Genomic DNA, 16,855 nt, shown 5'->3' on the forward strand with positions numbered 1-16,855 from the left:
GCCTCTGAGACAAGCCCAAGTGGGACCTGTTTCCCTTAGTGGAAGAGAGGGTGCTTTCTGGGTCCAGGGTTTGGTGCCCCTGATGGCAGAGGGCCCCAAGGGCCAGGAAACCCCAAAAACTCAGGTAGGGGAGGGTTTCCTGAGTGTTGGGTGAGAGCAAGGGCCAGAGTCCCAGTCTCTCCCTGGTAAGCACAGGAGAGGGGTGGGGCCCAGGGCCTGCTTGCCTGAGGGGTCTGACACGTATCCGCCCCCTGCCTGCAGCTGACCAACGCAGGTGATGACGTGGTAGTGTTCTACAATGACAAGGCCTCGCTGGCCCACCTGCTGGACATGATGAAGGCTGCCCGGGATGGCGTGGAGGACCACAGCCCCCTCATGTACCACATCTCCCTGGTGGACCTGCTGGCTGCCTGTGCGGAGGGCAAGAACGTCTACACTGAGATCAAGTGCACCTCCCTGCTGCCCCTGGAGGACGTTGTGTCTGTGGTGACGCATGAAGACTGCATCACTGAGGTGGGCCTGTGTCCACGTGGGGACAGTGGGGACTGGGAGAGGTGGCTGTGGGTGGGGGAAGGCTGTCGGGGATGGGTGCTTGAGCCAGGCCGAGCAGCCTATCAGCCCTGGGAGGTAGAGGGAGGTGTGGCAGTGGATGGGACTTGGGAGGGTGGTGGGGATGTGCGCAGAAAACACGGGCGAGGGTTTGGTGAGGTGCAGAGACAAGAGCCTGGGCAGGCGGCCCTGCGTGTGCCCCTGACATCCCACCCCGGATCCCCAGGTGAAAATGGCCTATGTGAACTTCGTGAACCACTGCTATGTGGACACAGAGGTGGAGATGAAGGAGATCTACACAAGCAACCACATCTGGACACTCTTTGAGAACTTCACCCTGGACATGGCTCGGGTCTGTCCCTGTGGTGGTTGGCAGCACAGGCAACCTTCAGGGGTGGCAGTGGCGGGCCCATGTGTTGGAGGGCAGCCCCAGGCATCTGCCTCTCCTGCCGCAGGTCTGCAGTAAGCGGGAGAAGCGCCTGGCTGACCCCGCCCTGGAGAAGTATGTGCTGACCGTCGTGCTGGACACCGTCAATGCCTTCTTCAGCTCCCCGTTTTCTGAGAACAGCACCTCCCTGCAGGTGAGCCTCTCCTGTCTCTGACAGCTTTGCGCAGCAGAGAGGGAAAGTCAGAATACATGTTCATATTTGCTGGTTGTGCATAAAGATATTGTGGAAGGTTATACAAGAATACTAGTTATCTATGCCCATAACAAATTACCCCAAGGTTTACAGTTTAAAACAAAAAACGTTTCTGATCTCACAGTTTCTGTGATCAGGACTAAAGTGGGAGCTGTACTGTACCATAGGACAGGAATGCCCAAGTTCACCCGGTGTGATGGATCCCGGGGTGGCAGGGGAGGCCTGGCTGCGCTGACTCACCGAAGTCAAGGTGGGCGTGCTGGCCACAGTGGACAGCCGAGCCAAAGCCGAAATCGGGAGGGTGACACACAGAGAACCTCAGTGTTGGTCGTGGTGTCCCCAGAACTGCAATAGGTGGGCTGGCTGGTGAGCAGAGCTTAGACTCCACTCACGGAAGGAGTCATAGCCCCTCAGTCGATGCTCAGACTTCACAGCCGCCAAGCCCCAGAATGAAACAACCAGGTTCCCTTGGGGAAGGAGCCACTCCCCCTGCAGGAAACCAATGGAAGGGGCTGCCTACAGGTGGAGAGACAGGGGCGCAGAGGGGACAGTGCTGCTGAGAGCGGTCAGGAAAACGTTGGTCCCCTCACAGCAAGGCTGGGTTTATTTTGACACCCGTGTGTTTGGGCCCTGGGATCTCTTTGGGACGGTGGGACTCTGGTCATTTGCATCAGCATTCCCTACCTCTCATCCGCCCCAGGGGCAGAATGTGGGGAATGGGGATGGGGTCAAAGGTAGGGATGAGGCTTCTCAAAGTGTGCCTTTTTATTACCTCTTGGTTTTTGAACCACGTAAATATATCACCACTTCACATCAATTTGTTTAAAAATCTTTTAAAGTAAGAAAAGGGTCAGCAATAGGGTTGTAAGCCCCAGACCTGGACCTTGGGATTTCTCACGGGGCTGCCGTGAACAGTTGGCAGGTTGTGCACAGAAAGGGGGTACCTTTTCCCCACTGGCACAGACACGTGGTAGCTGTTGGAGCCTGCGCCTCCGCCCATGCCTGTTCTCAGTGGGCTCTGGGCCCTGGGCGGGCTGCCCAGGGTGGAGGGTGGGCCAGGCTGCAGCAGCTGTTACTTCTCGCAGACACACCAGACGATCGTGGTGCAGCTGCTGCAGTCCACTACGCGGCTGCTCGAGTGTCCGTGGCTGCAGCAGCAGCACAAGGGCTCGGTGGAGGCCTGCATCCGGACCCTCGCCATGGTGGGTGAGTGTGCTGGGGTGCTGGCTGGCTCCCACCACCCCTCCTCTCCCCGCACCCCAGGGACACCTGCCTCACAGCAAACACATTACCCCTAAGCTCACCCGTCCTCTGCTCCCAGGTGCTTCTCAGTAAGTCCTTCTTGGTGTCTAACTGGCATCCTGGCAATTGAGAAGCAGCTTTTTCCCCTGAGTCAGCTCCCTGGAGGAGAATGCTGGGTGATGTTCCTCAACCAGAGTTACCCGTGCTTGCACATGGTCTCAGGCAGGAGGGAGGACTGTAGGTTGTTAGGGAGAGTGGGGAAGTGGAGGGGTCAGGCTGGATCCAGTGTGAAATTAAAGAGGCAGAAACTCCCTCTTTTTATCCAAAAAGGGGAAGAGGGTACCTCAGTCCAAGTGGGGCCCGGGTGGGGTTCCCTGCACCCAGAGCCTCGGTGTGGTTCACCTTGTTCCCCAGTATGGCAGACCTGGGCCCGGCCCCTCTGGCTGGCTAAGCCTCTCCACCCTCTCCCCAACCAGCCAAGGGCCGGGGCATCTCACTGCCCATGGACCTGGATGCCCACATTAGCTTGCTGCTCAGCAGTGGCATCAGCTCTGTGGCTGCCGCCCAACGGAGCGCTTCCAACTACAAGGCTGCCACGCGGACCTTCCCTCGAGTCACCCCCACTGCCAACCAGTGGGACTACAAGAACATCATCGAGAAGCTGCAGGTGGGTGTGAGGTGTCCACCACAGGAGTGGCTTTGGAAAAGCGTGTTCTCAAGGAACACCCCTTCCTGTGCTGCCCACACCCCCAGGAAAGGGGGCTGCTCAGCTCGGCCCCTCCTTGGAGGCTGCTAAGTGCAGGCTGGGGGAGAAGACTAATGGCATCATTCTAGGGGAACCAGGAGAAATCCAGGAATCCGCTAGTGGCTTTGGTGTTCATAGAGGGTCAGGACCCCCCACAGTCCTGGCAGCACCTTTTTGTATATGCCATGCACCTATATCTACGGTCTTGGCCTGCAGAGGGTGTGTGGTGGTTTATTACCCCCACGTGGCAGGAAGCAGGCCCAGAGACGGCGAGGGGCTTGCCCCAAGTTACAGGACTAGAGGACAGCCCGCCGTTCCCAAGCCAGATGTCATGCTTTGTGCAGGGCGGCTCAGTGGGCCCAGGATCCCCGGATCTGTGCAGGGCGATCTGTGGGGCTATTTAGTGTTGGGGTGCAGGGATGGCAGGCAAGCTGCCATCACCTCGGGCCTGGGGGCCTGCATCTTGCATGGCGGTGACCCGGTCTTGCCCACCGCAGGACATCATCACGGCCCTGGAGGAGCGCCTGAAGCCCCTGGTGCAGGCTGAGCTGTCTGTGCTGGTGGACGTCCTGCACTGGCCCGAGCTGCTCTTCCTGGAGGGCAGCGAGGCCTACCAGCGCTGCGAGAGTGGGGGCTTCCTGTCCAAGTGAGGGGGACACCCTGGTGATGTCGGGCAGGGAGCCTGAGACAGGGAGGGGCCTAGTGGGGACCAGGATGGGGCGGGGGTGGGTGTCTGGAGGGAGGCAGTGGGACTGCCCCAGCGTGCCCTCCTTCCCGCTGCCAGGCTAATCCAGCACACCCAGGACCTCATGGAGTCGGAGGAGAAGCTATGCGTCAAGGTGCTGCGGACCCTGCAGCAGATGCTGCTCAAGAAGGCCAAGTATGGGGACCGGGTGAGTGCCAGGTGGCCCACACCAGGGCACAGGGGCCAGGACTATCGGGTCAGTGGTTAAAAATGGTGCGAAGTGCACTGTGGGGCCTTGCTCCTTTCCCCCAGGGCAACCAGCTACGCAAGATGCTGCTGCAAAACTACCTCCAGCACCGCAAGTCCAGCTCTCGGGGGGACCTTCCTGACCCCATGGGCATCGGTCAGTACTGCTTCCTCCACTGTGCCTCTGGGTGGCCTGTTTGCCCAGCCCTGGGCCCTCCCTCCTGCTCTCCCGCCCAGTAGCCCCTCTCAAGCCAGTCTTCCCACTCCAGGCCTAGACCAAGACTGGTCAGCAATTGCGGCCACCCAGTGCCGGCTGGACAAGGAGGGGGCCACCAAGTTGGTGTGTGACCTCATCACCAGCACCAAGAACGAGAAGATCTTCCAGGAGAGCATTGGCCTGGCCATCCGCCTGCTGGATGGCGGCAACACCGAGATCCAGGTGTGGGGTGGGCGGGTGCGGTGTGCCAGGGGGCTCACCTCATTTTGGTGGTGAATCCTGCTCAGGAGGGGGGCAGTGTGCCAAGTTACTGAGGCCCTGGGGCCTTGGCTGCTGCGCTGGGTACCTGTGGGCAGCTCCACTGCCCACATCTGCCCAGTGTCATGTGGTCACTCTTCTATCCATGCACACTTCTCTGCTGCAGCCAGGTGTGAGCCTGTCTCCCCACCATCCTGCCCTCCATTATATCCACCATTCTTGCCTCTCAGCCTCTGCCCAGGCCTCCTTCCCTCCTCTTCCACATCCTCCTCAGCCTTTGGTGCCCAGCTAGAGGCCTACCTCCTCCAAAACGCCCTCTCTGGTTGCTTTATCCCCATTCATTCTTCCATTCTTTCCATAGGCCTGCATCTAGTGCCTTCTTTGTGCCTGGCAGTGTTTTAGGCAGTAAATATTCAGCAGTGAACAAAAGACAAAACCCACGTGCTCTTGGCACTTAAATCCCAGTGGTGACAACAGTCAATAACTAATCCCTACGTAACATGGAGGGCATGTCAGACGGTGATCATTCAGGCAGGGGTATCTTACATGGAGTATCTGGGAAGACCCCGGAGGTGAGCACGTGGACAGTGGACAGGGTGCACCAGGCAGAGCAGGCAGCTGACACAAAGGTCGTGAACAGGAAGGGGCTTATGTGGCTGGAAGGGGTGGAAGAGGTGTGAGTGGTAGAGCCCGGGGTCAGAGAGGTGGCAGGCCATCACGTGGCCTCGTGGGCACTGTGAGGCATGGCTTTTCCTTTGAGTAAGATGGGGCCATTGCAGGGTTTTGAGAGAGAAGGGACGTGACTTAGATGTCAGAGGAACCCCTGGCTGCTGTGTGGACGCAGATGAGGGCCAAGGGCAGAGGCAGAAGGTGGTCAGGAGGCTAGTGCCAGCCTCCATCTTCACAGCTGCAGCGGTCATAGGCCCTTGGTTTTCCACCCCCCGCCCCAGCCAGCCCTCGTCACAGGGTGCAGGGGCGTCTCTGGCTCCCTTGCCTTGTTGGTTTGGGCATGTCTGGAGGGCCCAGCTGTGCCCCATCCCTGTCCCTGCTGCATAGGACCGAGGCCTCTCGGGCCTCACTAAGGGCTGCTTAGAGCCAGGCCCCGTGCTGGGGCTGCCCATCCCCCCACTCACTGCCATGTAACTATCCACCCCTAGAAATCCTTCTACAACCTGATGACAAGTGACAAGAAGTCAGAGCGCTTCTTCAAGGTGCTACATGACCGCATGAAGCGGGCCCAGCAGGAGACCAAGTCCACAGTGGCTGTCAACATGAGTGACCTGGGCAGCCAGCCCCGAGAGGACCGGGAGCCAGCAGACCCCACCACCAAAGGTCGGGGTTGGGCCAGGGACAAGGGGACAGCGTGGGGGTGCTGGGTGGTAGGGTCAGAAGGTGCAGGGGCAGGGCATCACGGGTCAGGGATAAGGGCTTTGGGTACACAGAGGGGGCTCAGGGTGGGAACACAGGGTGAGGGTGAGGGTCCGGCACTCCAGCAGCTCCAGCCTCACCAGGCCTTGCTCTGCAGGTCGTGTGGCCTCCTTCTCCATGCCTGGCTCCTCCTCCCGCTATTCACTGGGCCCCAGCCTGCGCCGGGGGCATGAGGTGGGCGAGCGTGTGCAGAGCAACGAGATGGGTACGTCTGTACTCATCATGCAGCCCATCCTGCGCTTTCTGCAGCTGCTGTGTGAGAATCACAACCGGGACCTGCAGGTGAGTGCCTTGCCACACACCCGCCCCTTCCCCACTGCCCAGCCAGCCTGTGTACCCCTTCCCCTGCCATCTGGCCTGGGCACCTCTCCTCTGCAGCTGATGGTACCCCCAGCCCTGCAGCACGCAGGATTGGTCCCCTGCCTTGCCACATCCACCTCATCTGTGCTCTGCAGAACTTCCTGCGCTGTCAGAACAATAAGACCAACTACAACCTGGTGTGCGAGACGCTGCAGTTCCTGGACATCATGTGCGGCAGCACCACAGGAGGCCTGGGGCTGCTGGGGCTCTACATCAACGAGGACAACGTGGGCCTTGTCATTCAAACCCTGGAGACTCTCACTGAATACTGCCAGGGCCCCTGCCACGAAAACCAAGTGAGCAGCATGGGGCATGAGCAGCAGCTGGGTGGTAGCATGGACGTGCGGGAGGATGGAGCAGGCTGGGAAGGGGAGGGGCTGAGGCCCCTGGAGCTACCGCAGTTCTGAGGGGCCTGGGCCCTGTGTCCCTGCACTGCTCTTGCCAGACCTGCATTGTGACACATGAGTCCAATGGCATAGATATCATCACTGCGCTGATTCTCAACGACATCAGTCCCCTATGCAAGTACCGAATGGATCTGGTGCTGCAACTCAAGGTAGGGCCCATGGCAGCCCATGAGAGTGCACAGGTGTGCATGTGACATGTTACATGCACGCTGGCATGTGTGATATGGGCACCATGTTTACCAACATGTGATGGGTGCAGATTGCATGTGTGCAACATGTACGTGTTTATACACACGAGTGAATGTGTGAGCAGCTACTCTAGAAGCAAACATATTCGTGGTTTACCCAAAGGCCTCCTGTGTATGTGCCTGCTGTCTGGGGGGTTGAGTGTACCTGCCACAGCGTCAAGGTGAAGGTGGCCTGTGTGTGGCCTAGATATGCAGGACGCTTCTCAGCAAGCCTCGGGTCAGTGGGGGGTGGGGAGGCTGGGAGAGGCTTTTATAGAGTATTCAGCAGTAAGGAAGGGGGCTCTCAGACCTTGGACTGTCTTCCTCCTTCCCCTAGGACAATGCTTCCAAGCTGCTCCTGGCTCTGATGGAGAGCCGGCATGACAGTGAGAACGCTGAGCGCATCCTCATCAGCCTGCGGCCCCAGGAGCTGGTGAGGCTGGCCTGGCAGGCACATGGGAATGCGCCCCTGCTGGGGTGTGTGGGCATGGGGATTAGGGCCCAGCCTGCCCTACACCCTCGGAAGAGGGCATTCAAACAGGCACTGCCCCGCCAGGTGGACGTCATCAAGAAGGCCTACCTGCAGGAGGAGGAGCATGAGAACTCAGAGGTGAGCCCGCGTGAAGTGGGCCACAACATCTACATCTTGGCACTGCAGGTACCAGCCTGACCCCACGGGCCCCACCCCTGACAACCCTGTCCCCCAGCAACTACGCTGCAGTGACTGCACACTGCCCTCTCTCAGCTCTCCAGACACAACAAACAGCTGCAGCACCTGCTGAAGCCTGTGAAGCGCATCCAAGAGGAAGAGGCTGAGGGCATCTCTTCCATGGTGGGGATTGGGACAGGGCTGGGCGTGGGGGTGGGGCTTAGGTCTAGGGGTGGGTGGCGATTTGGTGAAGTGGGGTGGGGCCAGAAACTCGGTGGAATTCTGGCCTGCCGGTGTGGCCTGGATCTGAGTTAAAAGCAAGGATCAGTGAGCCAAGCTGGAATTGAGGGCCTGGAGCTCAGGGGTGAAAGGAGGATTTAGAAGCAGGAGCAAGGCTGGAGCAGGTGGGTCTGCACCGGGTCGGCAAGCCCAGAGCAGGACCTAGGGTGCACCTGGGCAGGACTGAGGGCACTGTCATGGGATTATCTGGACATGGCTTTCCCACTCCCTCCTACCTCCTTGGGGCTGGGGCTGGGCTGCCTGGGGATGCCGCTCACTGGGGTATAGTTCAGAGCTGGGCTCCGGCCTTGTCAGGGGATGCGTAGCCTGACCTCAATGCCCTCATGACCCCCAGCTCAGCCTCAACAATAAGCAGCTGTCGCAAATGCTCAAGTCCTCAGCACCTGCGCAGGAGGAGGAGGAGGACCCCCTGGCCTACTACGAGAACCACACTTCCCAGATTGAGGTGGGGACTAACGGTGGTAGGAGCACAGGGAGTGAGGGCCATGAGCTGGGCCCTTGGAGGCCTCAGCCCAGGTGCGACCGTGTTCCTATACGCGCCCAGATTGTGCGGCAGGACCGCAGCATGGAGCAGATTGTGTTCCCAGTGCCTGGCATCTGCCAGTTCCTGACAGAGGAGACCAAGCACCGGCTCTTCACCACCACGGAGCAGGATGAGCAGGGCAGCAAAGTGAGCGACTTCTTTGACCAGTCCTCCTTCCTGCACAACGAGATGGAGTGGCAGCGCAAGCTCCGCAGTGAGGACCCCAGCGGGGCGGGAAGACAGGGCTGGGCCTGAAGCCGCTTCCCCAATGCCTCCCTCACCTGCCCCACCCCCACTCCTAGGAGGGATGCAATGTTTTCCTTTGAAGTGGGGCTGAAGCTTGTGCGGGCAGTGGTCCCATGTTGGGTGAGCAGACAGGGTTGATCAGGGACCCCTCACACCAGCCTCCTCCTTCAGGCATGCCGCTGATCTACTGGTTCTCTCGCCGCATGACCCTGTGGGGCAGCATCTCCTTCAACCTGGCCGTGTTTATCAACATCATCATCGCCTTCTTTTACCCCTATGTGGAGGGCGCATCCACAGGTCAGGACAGGGTGCTGGCAGGCAGGGGCCTTGGAGCTCACAGGCCTCCTCCCTGGGTTCGGGTAGAGCCTGGGGGCCAGCCAAGCTATGAGGGGACCAGATGCAGACTGGGGAGAAGCACCTCCCTGCATTGCCCTCTGGGTTGCACACCCCATTGAGGGGAGACACAGGTGTGGTTCAGTGGGACGGACAGGGTCCTTGACCTCTGGAGACAGCTCACACATGTACACACATATGAGCCAGAGACCGCATATGGTGGCAGCAGCTGGAGAGTATCTCCCACCTTAGGCCTAGAGATGCAGGTGTATGGGAGGCCCTAAAACCAGGTGACCAAGAACTTAATAGAGAAGGCTTCCAGGAAGGGGTGTTTCATGGGGCCGGTTGGGGTGTGGGGGGCTTGAGCAAGTCATGCTTAGCCCTGCTCCCTGCCCCAGGAGTGCTGGACTCCCCACTCATCTCGCTGCTCTTCTGGATCCTCATCTGCTTCTCCATCGCTGCCCTGTTCACCAAGCGCTACAGCGTCCGTCCGCTCATCGTGGCGCTCATCCTGCGCTCCATCTACTACCTGGGCATTGGGCCCACGCTCAACATCCTGGGCGCCCTCAACGTGAGTGCCGGGGGAATCCCCACCCCAAACCAACCTGCTACCTCCCAGCAGCCACTGCTCTGCCCCACCCCCTTGTCCCTGGGTTGGGACCCCAAATTCATTATGGACCTTCAGTGAGGACCCTTCTGTGCCTCCTCCATCTCCCTGGACAACCTGGGAAGCTTGCACTAGAGATAGCCATTCAGCCAGGAGTCACTTTGGAGCCCCGGCTTCAGGGCTGCTGTGCACACGGTGTTAGCTGCACTGCCCACATGCACTGTTCCAATTGAGGACAGCAAAGATTTATATACTATGGCAATTTCCTGACAGATAGAAATAAAGTGCCTTGAACAAGAGGGCTGTCTTTTCCTAACTTAGTTGCTATAAAGGCTAAGGATGGTCTTCTCCCTTTACTTATATCACTTTCTTCCTGGAACTGGGGGACCCAGAGGGCTTCTCCTTTATTTTAGTCCTAGGAGCCCAGGTACGTTTCTGGAAGTATTTTCATTAATGCTGTGTCTGCCAGGCTGAGCAGGAACAGCTCAGCTCCACTCCACGGAAGACGTGGCCTCTAAGCTGGGCACACAGTGGGAAGGATGGTGGGAGTGGAGATTCAGGGTGGGCAGTGGGGCCTGACCCCCATGCCTTGCACTTCCCCCCAGCTGACCAACAAGATCGTGTTCGTGGTGAGCTTCGTGGGCAACCGTGGCACGTTCATCCGGGGCTATAAGGCCATGGTCATGGACATGGAGTTCCTCTACCACGTGGGCTACATCCTGACTAGCGTCCTGGGCCTCTTTGCCCATGAGCTCTTCTACAGCATTCTGGTGAGACCTGCTGAGGGGTCGGGCTGGGTGGGGCGCTCGGGCAGTTGGGGCAGTGCAGGGTGAGTTGCTCATGGTTCTACAGCACCAGTCTCTGTCATGTCCTTCTGCTGCTGGGCCTGGAGGAGTGGATTGCTGGTCCTCCTCAGCTTGATCTCAGCCTGGCCTTCAAGGCTCTGGTGGCTTCTCCTGGTTCCTGTCTGACCCATCACTCCTGTATGGTGCTGGTTTAAGCCTGGACTCTGGCACCGGACCATCCTAGTTTGGCTACTATTGGCTGTGTGACTTCGGGCAAGATTCTTCACTGCTCCATACATCAGTTTCCCCATCTATAAAACAGGGATATTTAATAGTACCTAGAATAACTTCTAGAATAACTGTAAGGATGAAACGAGCTAATGCACATCCATCACACATAGCAAGTGCACTGTCAGAGTTGGCTGTCCCTGTCCCTCTGTGTGTGGCATCTGCCTGCTGCTTGGCCCATCCCTTTCCTTGGGCTTATAACCCCAGGTTCCTTCAAGAAGCTTCCACATGGGGCCCAAGAGTGGGGCTATGCCTGCCTAAGCACAGGCCGCTGGAGGAGGTCTTGGGAAACCACTGGCAGCCCTGCAACCCTTGGGTCCAGTGGCATCCCCGGGCCCTCAAGGCCTCATCTCTGCCCTGCAGCTCTTTGACCTCATTTACCGTGAGGAGACTCTGTTCAACGTCATCAAGAGTGTGACCCGCAATGGCCGCTCCATCCTGCTGACCGCTCTGTTGGCCCTCATCCTCGTCTACCTCTTCTCCATCGTTGGCTTCCTCTTCCTCAAGGATGACTTTATCCTCGAGGTGGACCGGCTGCCCAGCAACCACTCCCGAGGTCTGGGGCCCCTTTCTGGGTGGTGTGGGATGAGAGGACCTTTCCAGGTGACTGACATCGGGACCAGGGCCTGGGACTGCTTATCCCCCTGCCTTAGTTTCTTGTGCTGGGTTCGGAGGAGGTCTAGCCCACACCTCCCTCTTTCCTGGTACAGACTGAGGGAGTGGGAGAGCCTTGGGTCTCTGGCTGCCTAAGGAGCCACTTAGCTGAGCCACTTAACCTTATCATTCATGTTAAGCTCAGTATTTGCAGGGGCTGCCCATGTGCCAGGCGTGGAGTTGCACAACCCGGTGGGGGCAGTGGCATGAGGACCCTTCTGTTGTAGCCAGACAGAGTGGGGAGCTGGCAGGGTCAGGGAAGACCTCCCAGGGATTATAGTGCTGGGGAGGTTGTGAACCAGGGGGAAGATAAGGCCAGGTGTTTGAACCTCCTTATGACCTCGTTCATGTCCCTTCCAGCCAGCCCCCTGGAGATGCCACATGGAGCTGCCACATTCATGGGCACATGCAGTGGGGACAGTATAGACTGTGCCTCAGGGGTCACAGTGCCCGAGGTCCTGAAAGGTGAGGGCAGTGTGTCTCTGGAGTCTGGGTAGGGTGGGGGTAGAGGCAGGTGGCCTGGCCTGAGCATGAGCACACACACTCTGCTTACAGAGGACGAGGAGCTGGACCACACGGAGCGAGCCTGTGACACTCTGCTGATGTGCATCGTCACTGTCATGAACCATGGGCTGCGCAATGGTGGCGGTGTTGGTGACATCCTCCGCAAGCCTTCCAAAGATGTGAGCACCACCTGCCCCACTTCCAAATCCAGCTGGCTCGAGCCCTGGCAGGGTCAGCAGCTGTGAGCATCCTGCCCTCAGGTCATAGCCAAAGAGAGCAGCTTGGCCCTTCAGTCTTCTGTGTTATAAGCCTCCTATTGTATCCTTCTTTCCTGCTTTCCCACTCAGTCAATATACAGTTACATTATTGGGCCATCCTCACCCCAGTCTGCTCAGACACCCTATCAGCTCACTGTAGATGCTGTAGGGAAAGACCTTGGTAACCAAGCTTAGCCCAGGCTGGGGAAAGCCTGAGTCAGCCCGTGGGTGAGTCCCCGGGCCACCCTGGCTTCATCTGCTGGCAGAGCTCCCAGCAGGGGAGCTGAGTTGGGCTTCACAAAGAGGTCTCAGGATTTCGCTCGGGCAGCCCAGCCTTCCCAGAACAGCAGTCTGCCCCCACTCCCATATGGGTGAGAAGCCATCTCCCTGGTCAGACAGAGGGTTTCTAGAACATGTGAGGCCTGGTGTAATGAGAGTGGGGAGAGGAGTTTACCTCTAGCTCTTCCTCTGACCAGAAGTTAGCGGTAGGCACAGGCCTAGCCTTGAAGCCCAGCTCCTTCTCCAGGGCTTTGTCCTCCTGGCCTCCTTTCTGAGTCTGCTGTTTACTCCACTTTTGCCTTCTTCCTCCTGCTGTGGGCTGGGCTCCTCCATCATGGCCCTGACCCCACCAGACTGCCTGCCAGGTGACCTGGGGACTGCTAGGCTCAGTCTCTCTGCCTCGCCCTGCAGGAGTCTCTATTCCCAGCCCGCGTGGTGTACGATCTCCTGTTCTTCTTCATCGTCATCATCATTGTGCTGAACCTCATCTTTGGGGTGATCATCGATACATTTGCTGACCTGCGCAGTGAGAAGCAGAAGAAGGAAGAGATTCTCAAGACCACTTGCTTCATCTGTGGTGAGGCCTCGTTCCTGCCCTGCAGACGCCACGGCAGGGCTGGGCGGCCCTTGGGCTGGGACATCATCTGGGCCACTGGCGGCCTCAATTTGGCCCGGCCCCGGGTTCCTATGGCCACTGGAGCCGATGGCTTGATGTCTGTTTGCTCAACTCAGAATTGGGACAATCGGACCCTGCTTTAACTTGGAGTAATAGAGGGAGTGGGAAAGGCCTCAAACCATTCCTTTAAACTCTCTCAATTTACAGAGGACACCAAAGCCCAGTCAGCCTCTAGTCTCAGTCCAGGGCTTTTCCCATGCCTGGTATGAAGTGCTAGTCCCCTCTCCAGCCACCTCACGTTAAGGAACAGGTGTCACCGGTGGGACAAATCCTGCTTGTCTGGGTTTGAGGAATTCCGGTGTTTGCGCCCATAGTCCTTAGCCGCTGCTTCAGAGGGCTGCAGCTGAGGCAGGGCAGAATCTCCACGCTAGGTGGCTGGTAGAAGAGAACTAAATAGCCTAGAGAGGGCTGCTGCCTGTATTCATCAGACCTAGCCTGGGGACAGATGTGCCTACCGCAGAGGTGGTATGTGCTGCCCAGGTGGCCCACAGAGATTCTTGGAGGCCGATGGTTTCACCCTCACTCTGTATCCTCAGGTCTGGAGAGGGACAAGTTTGATAACAAGACGGTGTCATTTGAGGAACACATCAAGTTCGAGCACAACATGTGGAACTACCTGTACTTCATCGTGCTGGTCCGTGTGAAAAACAAGACGGACTACACAGGGCCTGAGAGCTACGTGGCCCAGATGATCAAGGTGTGGGGCCTGGGAGGGGTGGCAACAGCCACCTGCACTGGCTCGGGAGGCCTGGGGGAAATGTGGGACAGCTGTGGACACTTGTTGACAGGTAAGCAGAGGAGCAGAGGAGCAGCAGGAGCCAGCCCATGGGGGCTCGGAGCCTGGCCGGCTGCCTGGGCTGCAGATGGTCCTGCTTGGGCTCTGTTGTCAAGAAAATGCCATGGCAAACCCATTGGCCCAAAGCACAGGAGTGAAGTCCCTGGGCCGTGGGTGCATGATTCTGTGGCGGCACGGAAGCAGGGCAGACCCTGCCATGGCCGCTGCTCTGAGCCATTCCGAGGGAATATATATATATCACGTTTTGGGCAAAGGAGAGCATCAGTTCCATCTGATGTGGTGCATTTTCAAACTGCTGCACAGCAGATAGATTGCAGGCTGAAAGGAAAGATCTATTTAGTGGTTAAAAAAGTCTTATATGTTTTTTAAGTCTATAATTTGAAATGATCTTTGAGTGCAGGTTTATCAGTTGGTCTGAGAATTCACAGCTTGCCGCAAGGAATCAGAAAGCCGCTTGGTAGCCCCCTCCCACCCTTCCTCTATCCCGGGAACCACGGCTTTGCCTCTCAGACACGTGTGGGGTGCCAGCATCCTCAACAGGCCTCCTGCCTCCTCATCGTGCCATCTGTTTGCCTTGAATCTTCCTGGGGTGTAGGGCGTGGGGCATGCATGTCAGGGGGGAGGGGAGAAGGGCAGGAAGGAAGGAGGTTTAGGGTCTGGTGCAGAGGCCTCCCTCCGCCCCTGAGGGGTGTTGTGAGAGGGAACAGATGGTGCTGATAGCAGTGAGAGACCGAGGCAGCCTGTCACAGTGCTGGGCCTTAACCACAGAGGGTTCACTGCCAGCTCTCTGGCCCCGGGGAGGACCCTGGCCGGTTCAGGCTTTCCCATGACCCGTCCCTGGGGAGTGCTTTTGTCAGGGATGGGGCAGCACTGCTTTTCTCAACAAAGCTTTCCTGGGCCGGGCGCAAGCTTGCTCACCCGTCTGGTGATCTGTTTTCAGAACAAAAACCTGGATTGGTTCCCCCGGATGAGGGCCATGTCCCTTGTGAGCAACGAAGGGGAAGGGGAGCAGAACGAGATCCGGATCCTTCAGGACAAGCTTAATTCCACCATGAAGCTGGTGTCCCACCTCACTGCCCAGCTCAATGAGCTCAAGGAGCAGGTGTGCACCCCAGCCTGACGCAGGCCCCACCCTCGGGGTCCTACACTGGGCAGCCTCAGACTGTCACTGAGAGGTCACAGCCCAGCCTGCCATGGGGGAGGAGGGAGTAGGTGCTGGGGCCTTCAGGTCTCCCCTTTCTCCTTGGCCCCCATGCTTGGGTTTGGGGTAGAAGGCAGGTCCCAAACCCACGCTGCCCTCTGAGGAAAGCTAGACTGGCAGTGGCGGCTTCCGTCCTTGAGCCTCTGAGAGATATAGCTGAACAGAACGGTGGCACGTCCTCCTCGCCATCTGGCAGTGACAATGAGGTTAGGCAGCCCCTTTTAGGTCTGGTGGTTTCCCAGCTGCACCAAATCAGGGGCTTGTGACATGCTAATTGAGGAGAAGAGTTTGGGGCTGACACCCTCACAGAGCCCCGAGGGCCACCGCCTGCCACCAGTGCTGAAAGGCAGCTGGGTCTCCGGAGGGAGGGTGGGCGCAGGCCCCTCGGCAGTGCCTGCAGTGACGGTGCTGGGCGGCCTGACCCGTTGGCATCTGTTTAACCATAGATGACGGAGCAGCGGAAACGCAGGCAACGCCTGGGCTTTGTGGATGTCCAGAACTGCATGAGCCGCTGAGGAGAGCCGCTGCAGGCCCCATCCAAGGCCCAGACAGGTCGTGCTTGTACCAAGAGCTGTGACTGGGAATACTGCCCCTTCCCTCGGATAGGGTGGCCCAGCCAGCCCACCAGCTCTCAAGGCTAGGTGCCCACCGAGCCTCTAGCTCCTGCTCTGCCAGACAAGCGAACCCAGGCTCTGACCAGCACAGAGCGGGGAGCCACAGAGCTGACAGCCCTGCGTAGAGCCTTTGAGGTTCAGGAACGCACCAGGACTCAGTTTACCTTAATGCTTTAAAGAAAAATAAGTCCTCTTAAAGGACTGCTGCTTTGCCCCTTAAGGCAGTAACTGACATTCCTTTACATCCCTCCTGTGGGTGATTAGGACTGGGGTCACCTCTTTATTCCAAACACTACATATTGGTTGCTGTCGCCTCTGGGGGAGGTGCAGTAATGCTGTTGCTAGGGATTCTAGGGCTTTATTTAACTTATTCCCAGGCTGTGCTCAGCCCTGCCCCCAGCCCACACAGCTCCCTCCTGTGCCGCAGATCTGCTATAGACAGTGTAGGCCTCACTGTGTGTCCAGGCCACCCCTCGGCTCAGCCCCAGATGTGCTGCTGACTCGAGGGTGGAGAGCCTTGCTCCTGGGACCTGCCTCTTCCTGGGGCTGCTGGGGAAGAGTCACAGGCCCCAGTGACAGGGCTGGGGTACATTAAAGTGACTGGTTTTTGACGGCTTGTTTTTCCTCCTTTTGGTGTAATATTTTACAAATCTTTGGCCTCAGAACTAATGTTAATTACCGTAAATAAATTAATGGAAATATAGAAACGGATGCTGTTTCCTGTACCCCTGGGGCTGTGGGGGCTAACGTGGCCTGCTGGTCCAGCCTCACCTTGGGCTCTTGGGAGATGGTGAGTGACACTGTCTCACAGTGATTTCTAACGGGTCCCTGGACAGAACTAGAACTGTACTGTAGTATAACTGATTTGGGTCATAATTCTATGCATCTTATTGTGTGCATTCCAAAACATTGAGGTGTCCAGGTGCAAAAATGTCAAAGAACCCACTTCCACTTCTTTCCCACAGGGTGCTGGTCCTGCCCTACCCCTTCTCAGCTTGCTTTTTTGACAGAAGCAAGCTCAGGTGTGAAATGTGAAGGTTGCTAGTAAGAGCTAGGGTTCCGCGAGCAATAATGTGACTGATGCATGTGTGACCCGCCAGGGGGCCCTGCCCTGTGGCCTCCCACAGAACCCGCCCAA

At 58.0% G+C, this 16,855-nt stretch overlaps 1 protein-coding gene across 1 annotated transcript in view; it reads left to right on the forward strand.

Annotated features, from left to right (window-relative positions):
• The window catches only part of ITPR3 (inositol 1,4,5-trisphosphate receptor type 3), a 65,751-nt gene extending 49,889 nt beyond the window's left edge, over positions 1 to 15,862 (forward strand). Inside the window, exons 31-58 of the mRNA XM_054569226.1 lie at positions 262 to 513; positions 776 to 901; positions 1,005 to 1,130; positions 2,276 to 2,396; positions 2,909 to 3,099; positions 3,675 to 3,823; positions 3,962 to 4,070; positions 4,175 to 4,265; positions 4,378 to 4,547; positions 5,741 to 5,915; positions 6,109 to 6,293; positions 6,467 to 6,667; positions 6,817 to 6,927; positions 7,343 to 7,438; positions 7,562 to 7,663; positions 7,751 to 7,837; positions 8,289 to 8,399; positions 8,499 to 8,691; positions 8,895 to 9,020; positions 9,455 to 9,627; positions 10,269 to 10,433; positions 11,100 to 11,292; positions 11,751 to 11,855; positions 11,946 to 12,073; positions 12,842 to 13,007; positions 13,643 to 13,803; positions 14,843 to 15,004; positions 15,550 to 15,862. Coding sequence (XP_054425201.1) covers positions 262 to 513; positions 776 to 901; positions 1,005 to 1,130; positions 2,276 to 2,396; positions 2,909 to 3,099; positions 3,675 to 3,823; positions 3,962 to 4,070; positions 4,175 to 4,265; positions 4,378 to 4,547; positions 5,741 to 5,915; positions 6,109 to 6,293; positions 6,467 to 6,667; positions 6,817 to 6,927; positions 7,343 to 7,438; positions 7,562 to 7,663; positions 7,751 to 7,837; positions 8,289 to 8,399; positions 8,499 to 8,691; positions 8,895 to 9,020; positions 9,455 to 9,627; positions 10,269 to 10,433; positions 11,100 to 11,292; positions 11,751 to 11,855; positions 11,946 to 12,073; positions 12,842 to 13,007; positions 13,643 to 13,803; positions 14,843 to 15,004; positions 15,550 to 15,618 — 4,044 coding nt within the window. The 3' untranslated portion in view covers positions 15,619 to 15,862. The remainder of the gene's footprint in view (positions 1 to 261; positions 514 to 775; positions 902 to 1,004; positions 1,131 to 2,275; positions 2,397 to 2,908; positions 3,100 to 3,674; positions 3,824 to 3,961; positions 4,071 to 4,174; positions 4,266 to 4,377; positions 4,548 to 5,740; positions 5,916 to 6,108; positions 6,294 to 6,466; positions 6,668 to 6,816; positions 6,928 to 7,342; positions 7,439 to 7,561; positions 7,664 to 7,750; positions 7,838 to 8,288; positions 8,400 to 8,498; positions 8,692 to 8,894; positions 9,021 to 9,454; positions 9,628 to 10,268; positions 10,434 to 11,099; positions 11,293 to 11,750; positions 11,856 to 11,945; positions 12,074 to 12,841; positions 13,008 to 13,642; positions 13,804 to 14,842; positions 15,005 to 15,549) is intronic.
• Positions 15,863 to 16,855: the final 993 nt, after the last annotated feature.

The sequence above is a fragment of the Pteronotus mesoamericanus genome, unplaced genomic scaffold (genome assembly GCF_021234165.1).
Source record: "Pteronotus mesoamericanus isolate MK-2021 breed Mesoamerican mustached bat unplaced genomic scaffold, CSHL_Meso_final contig_20, whole genome shotgun sequence".
Lineage (NCBI taxonomy): Eukaryota > Metazoa > Chordata > Mammalia > Chiroptera > Mormoopidae > Pteronotus > Pteronotus mesoamericanus.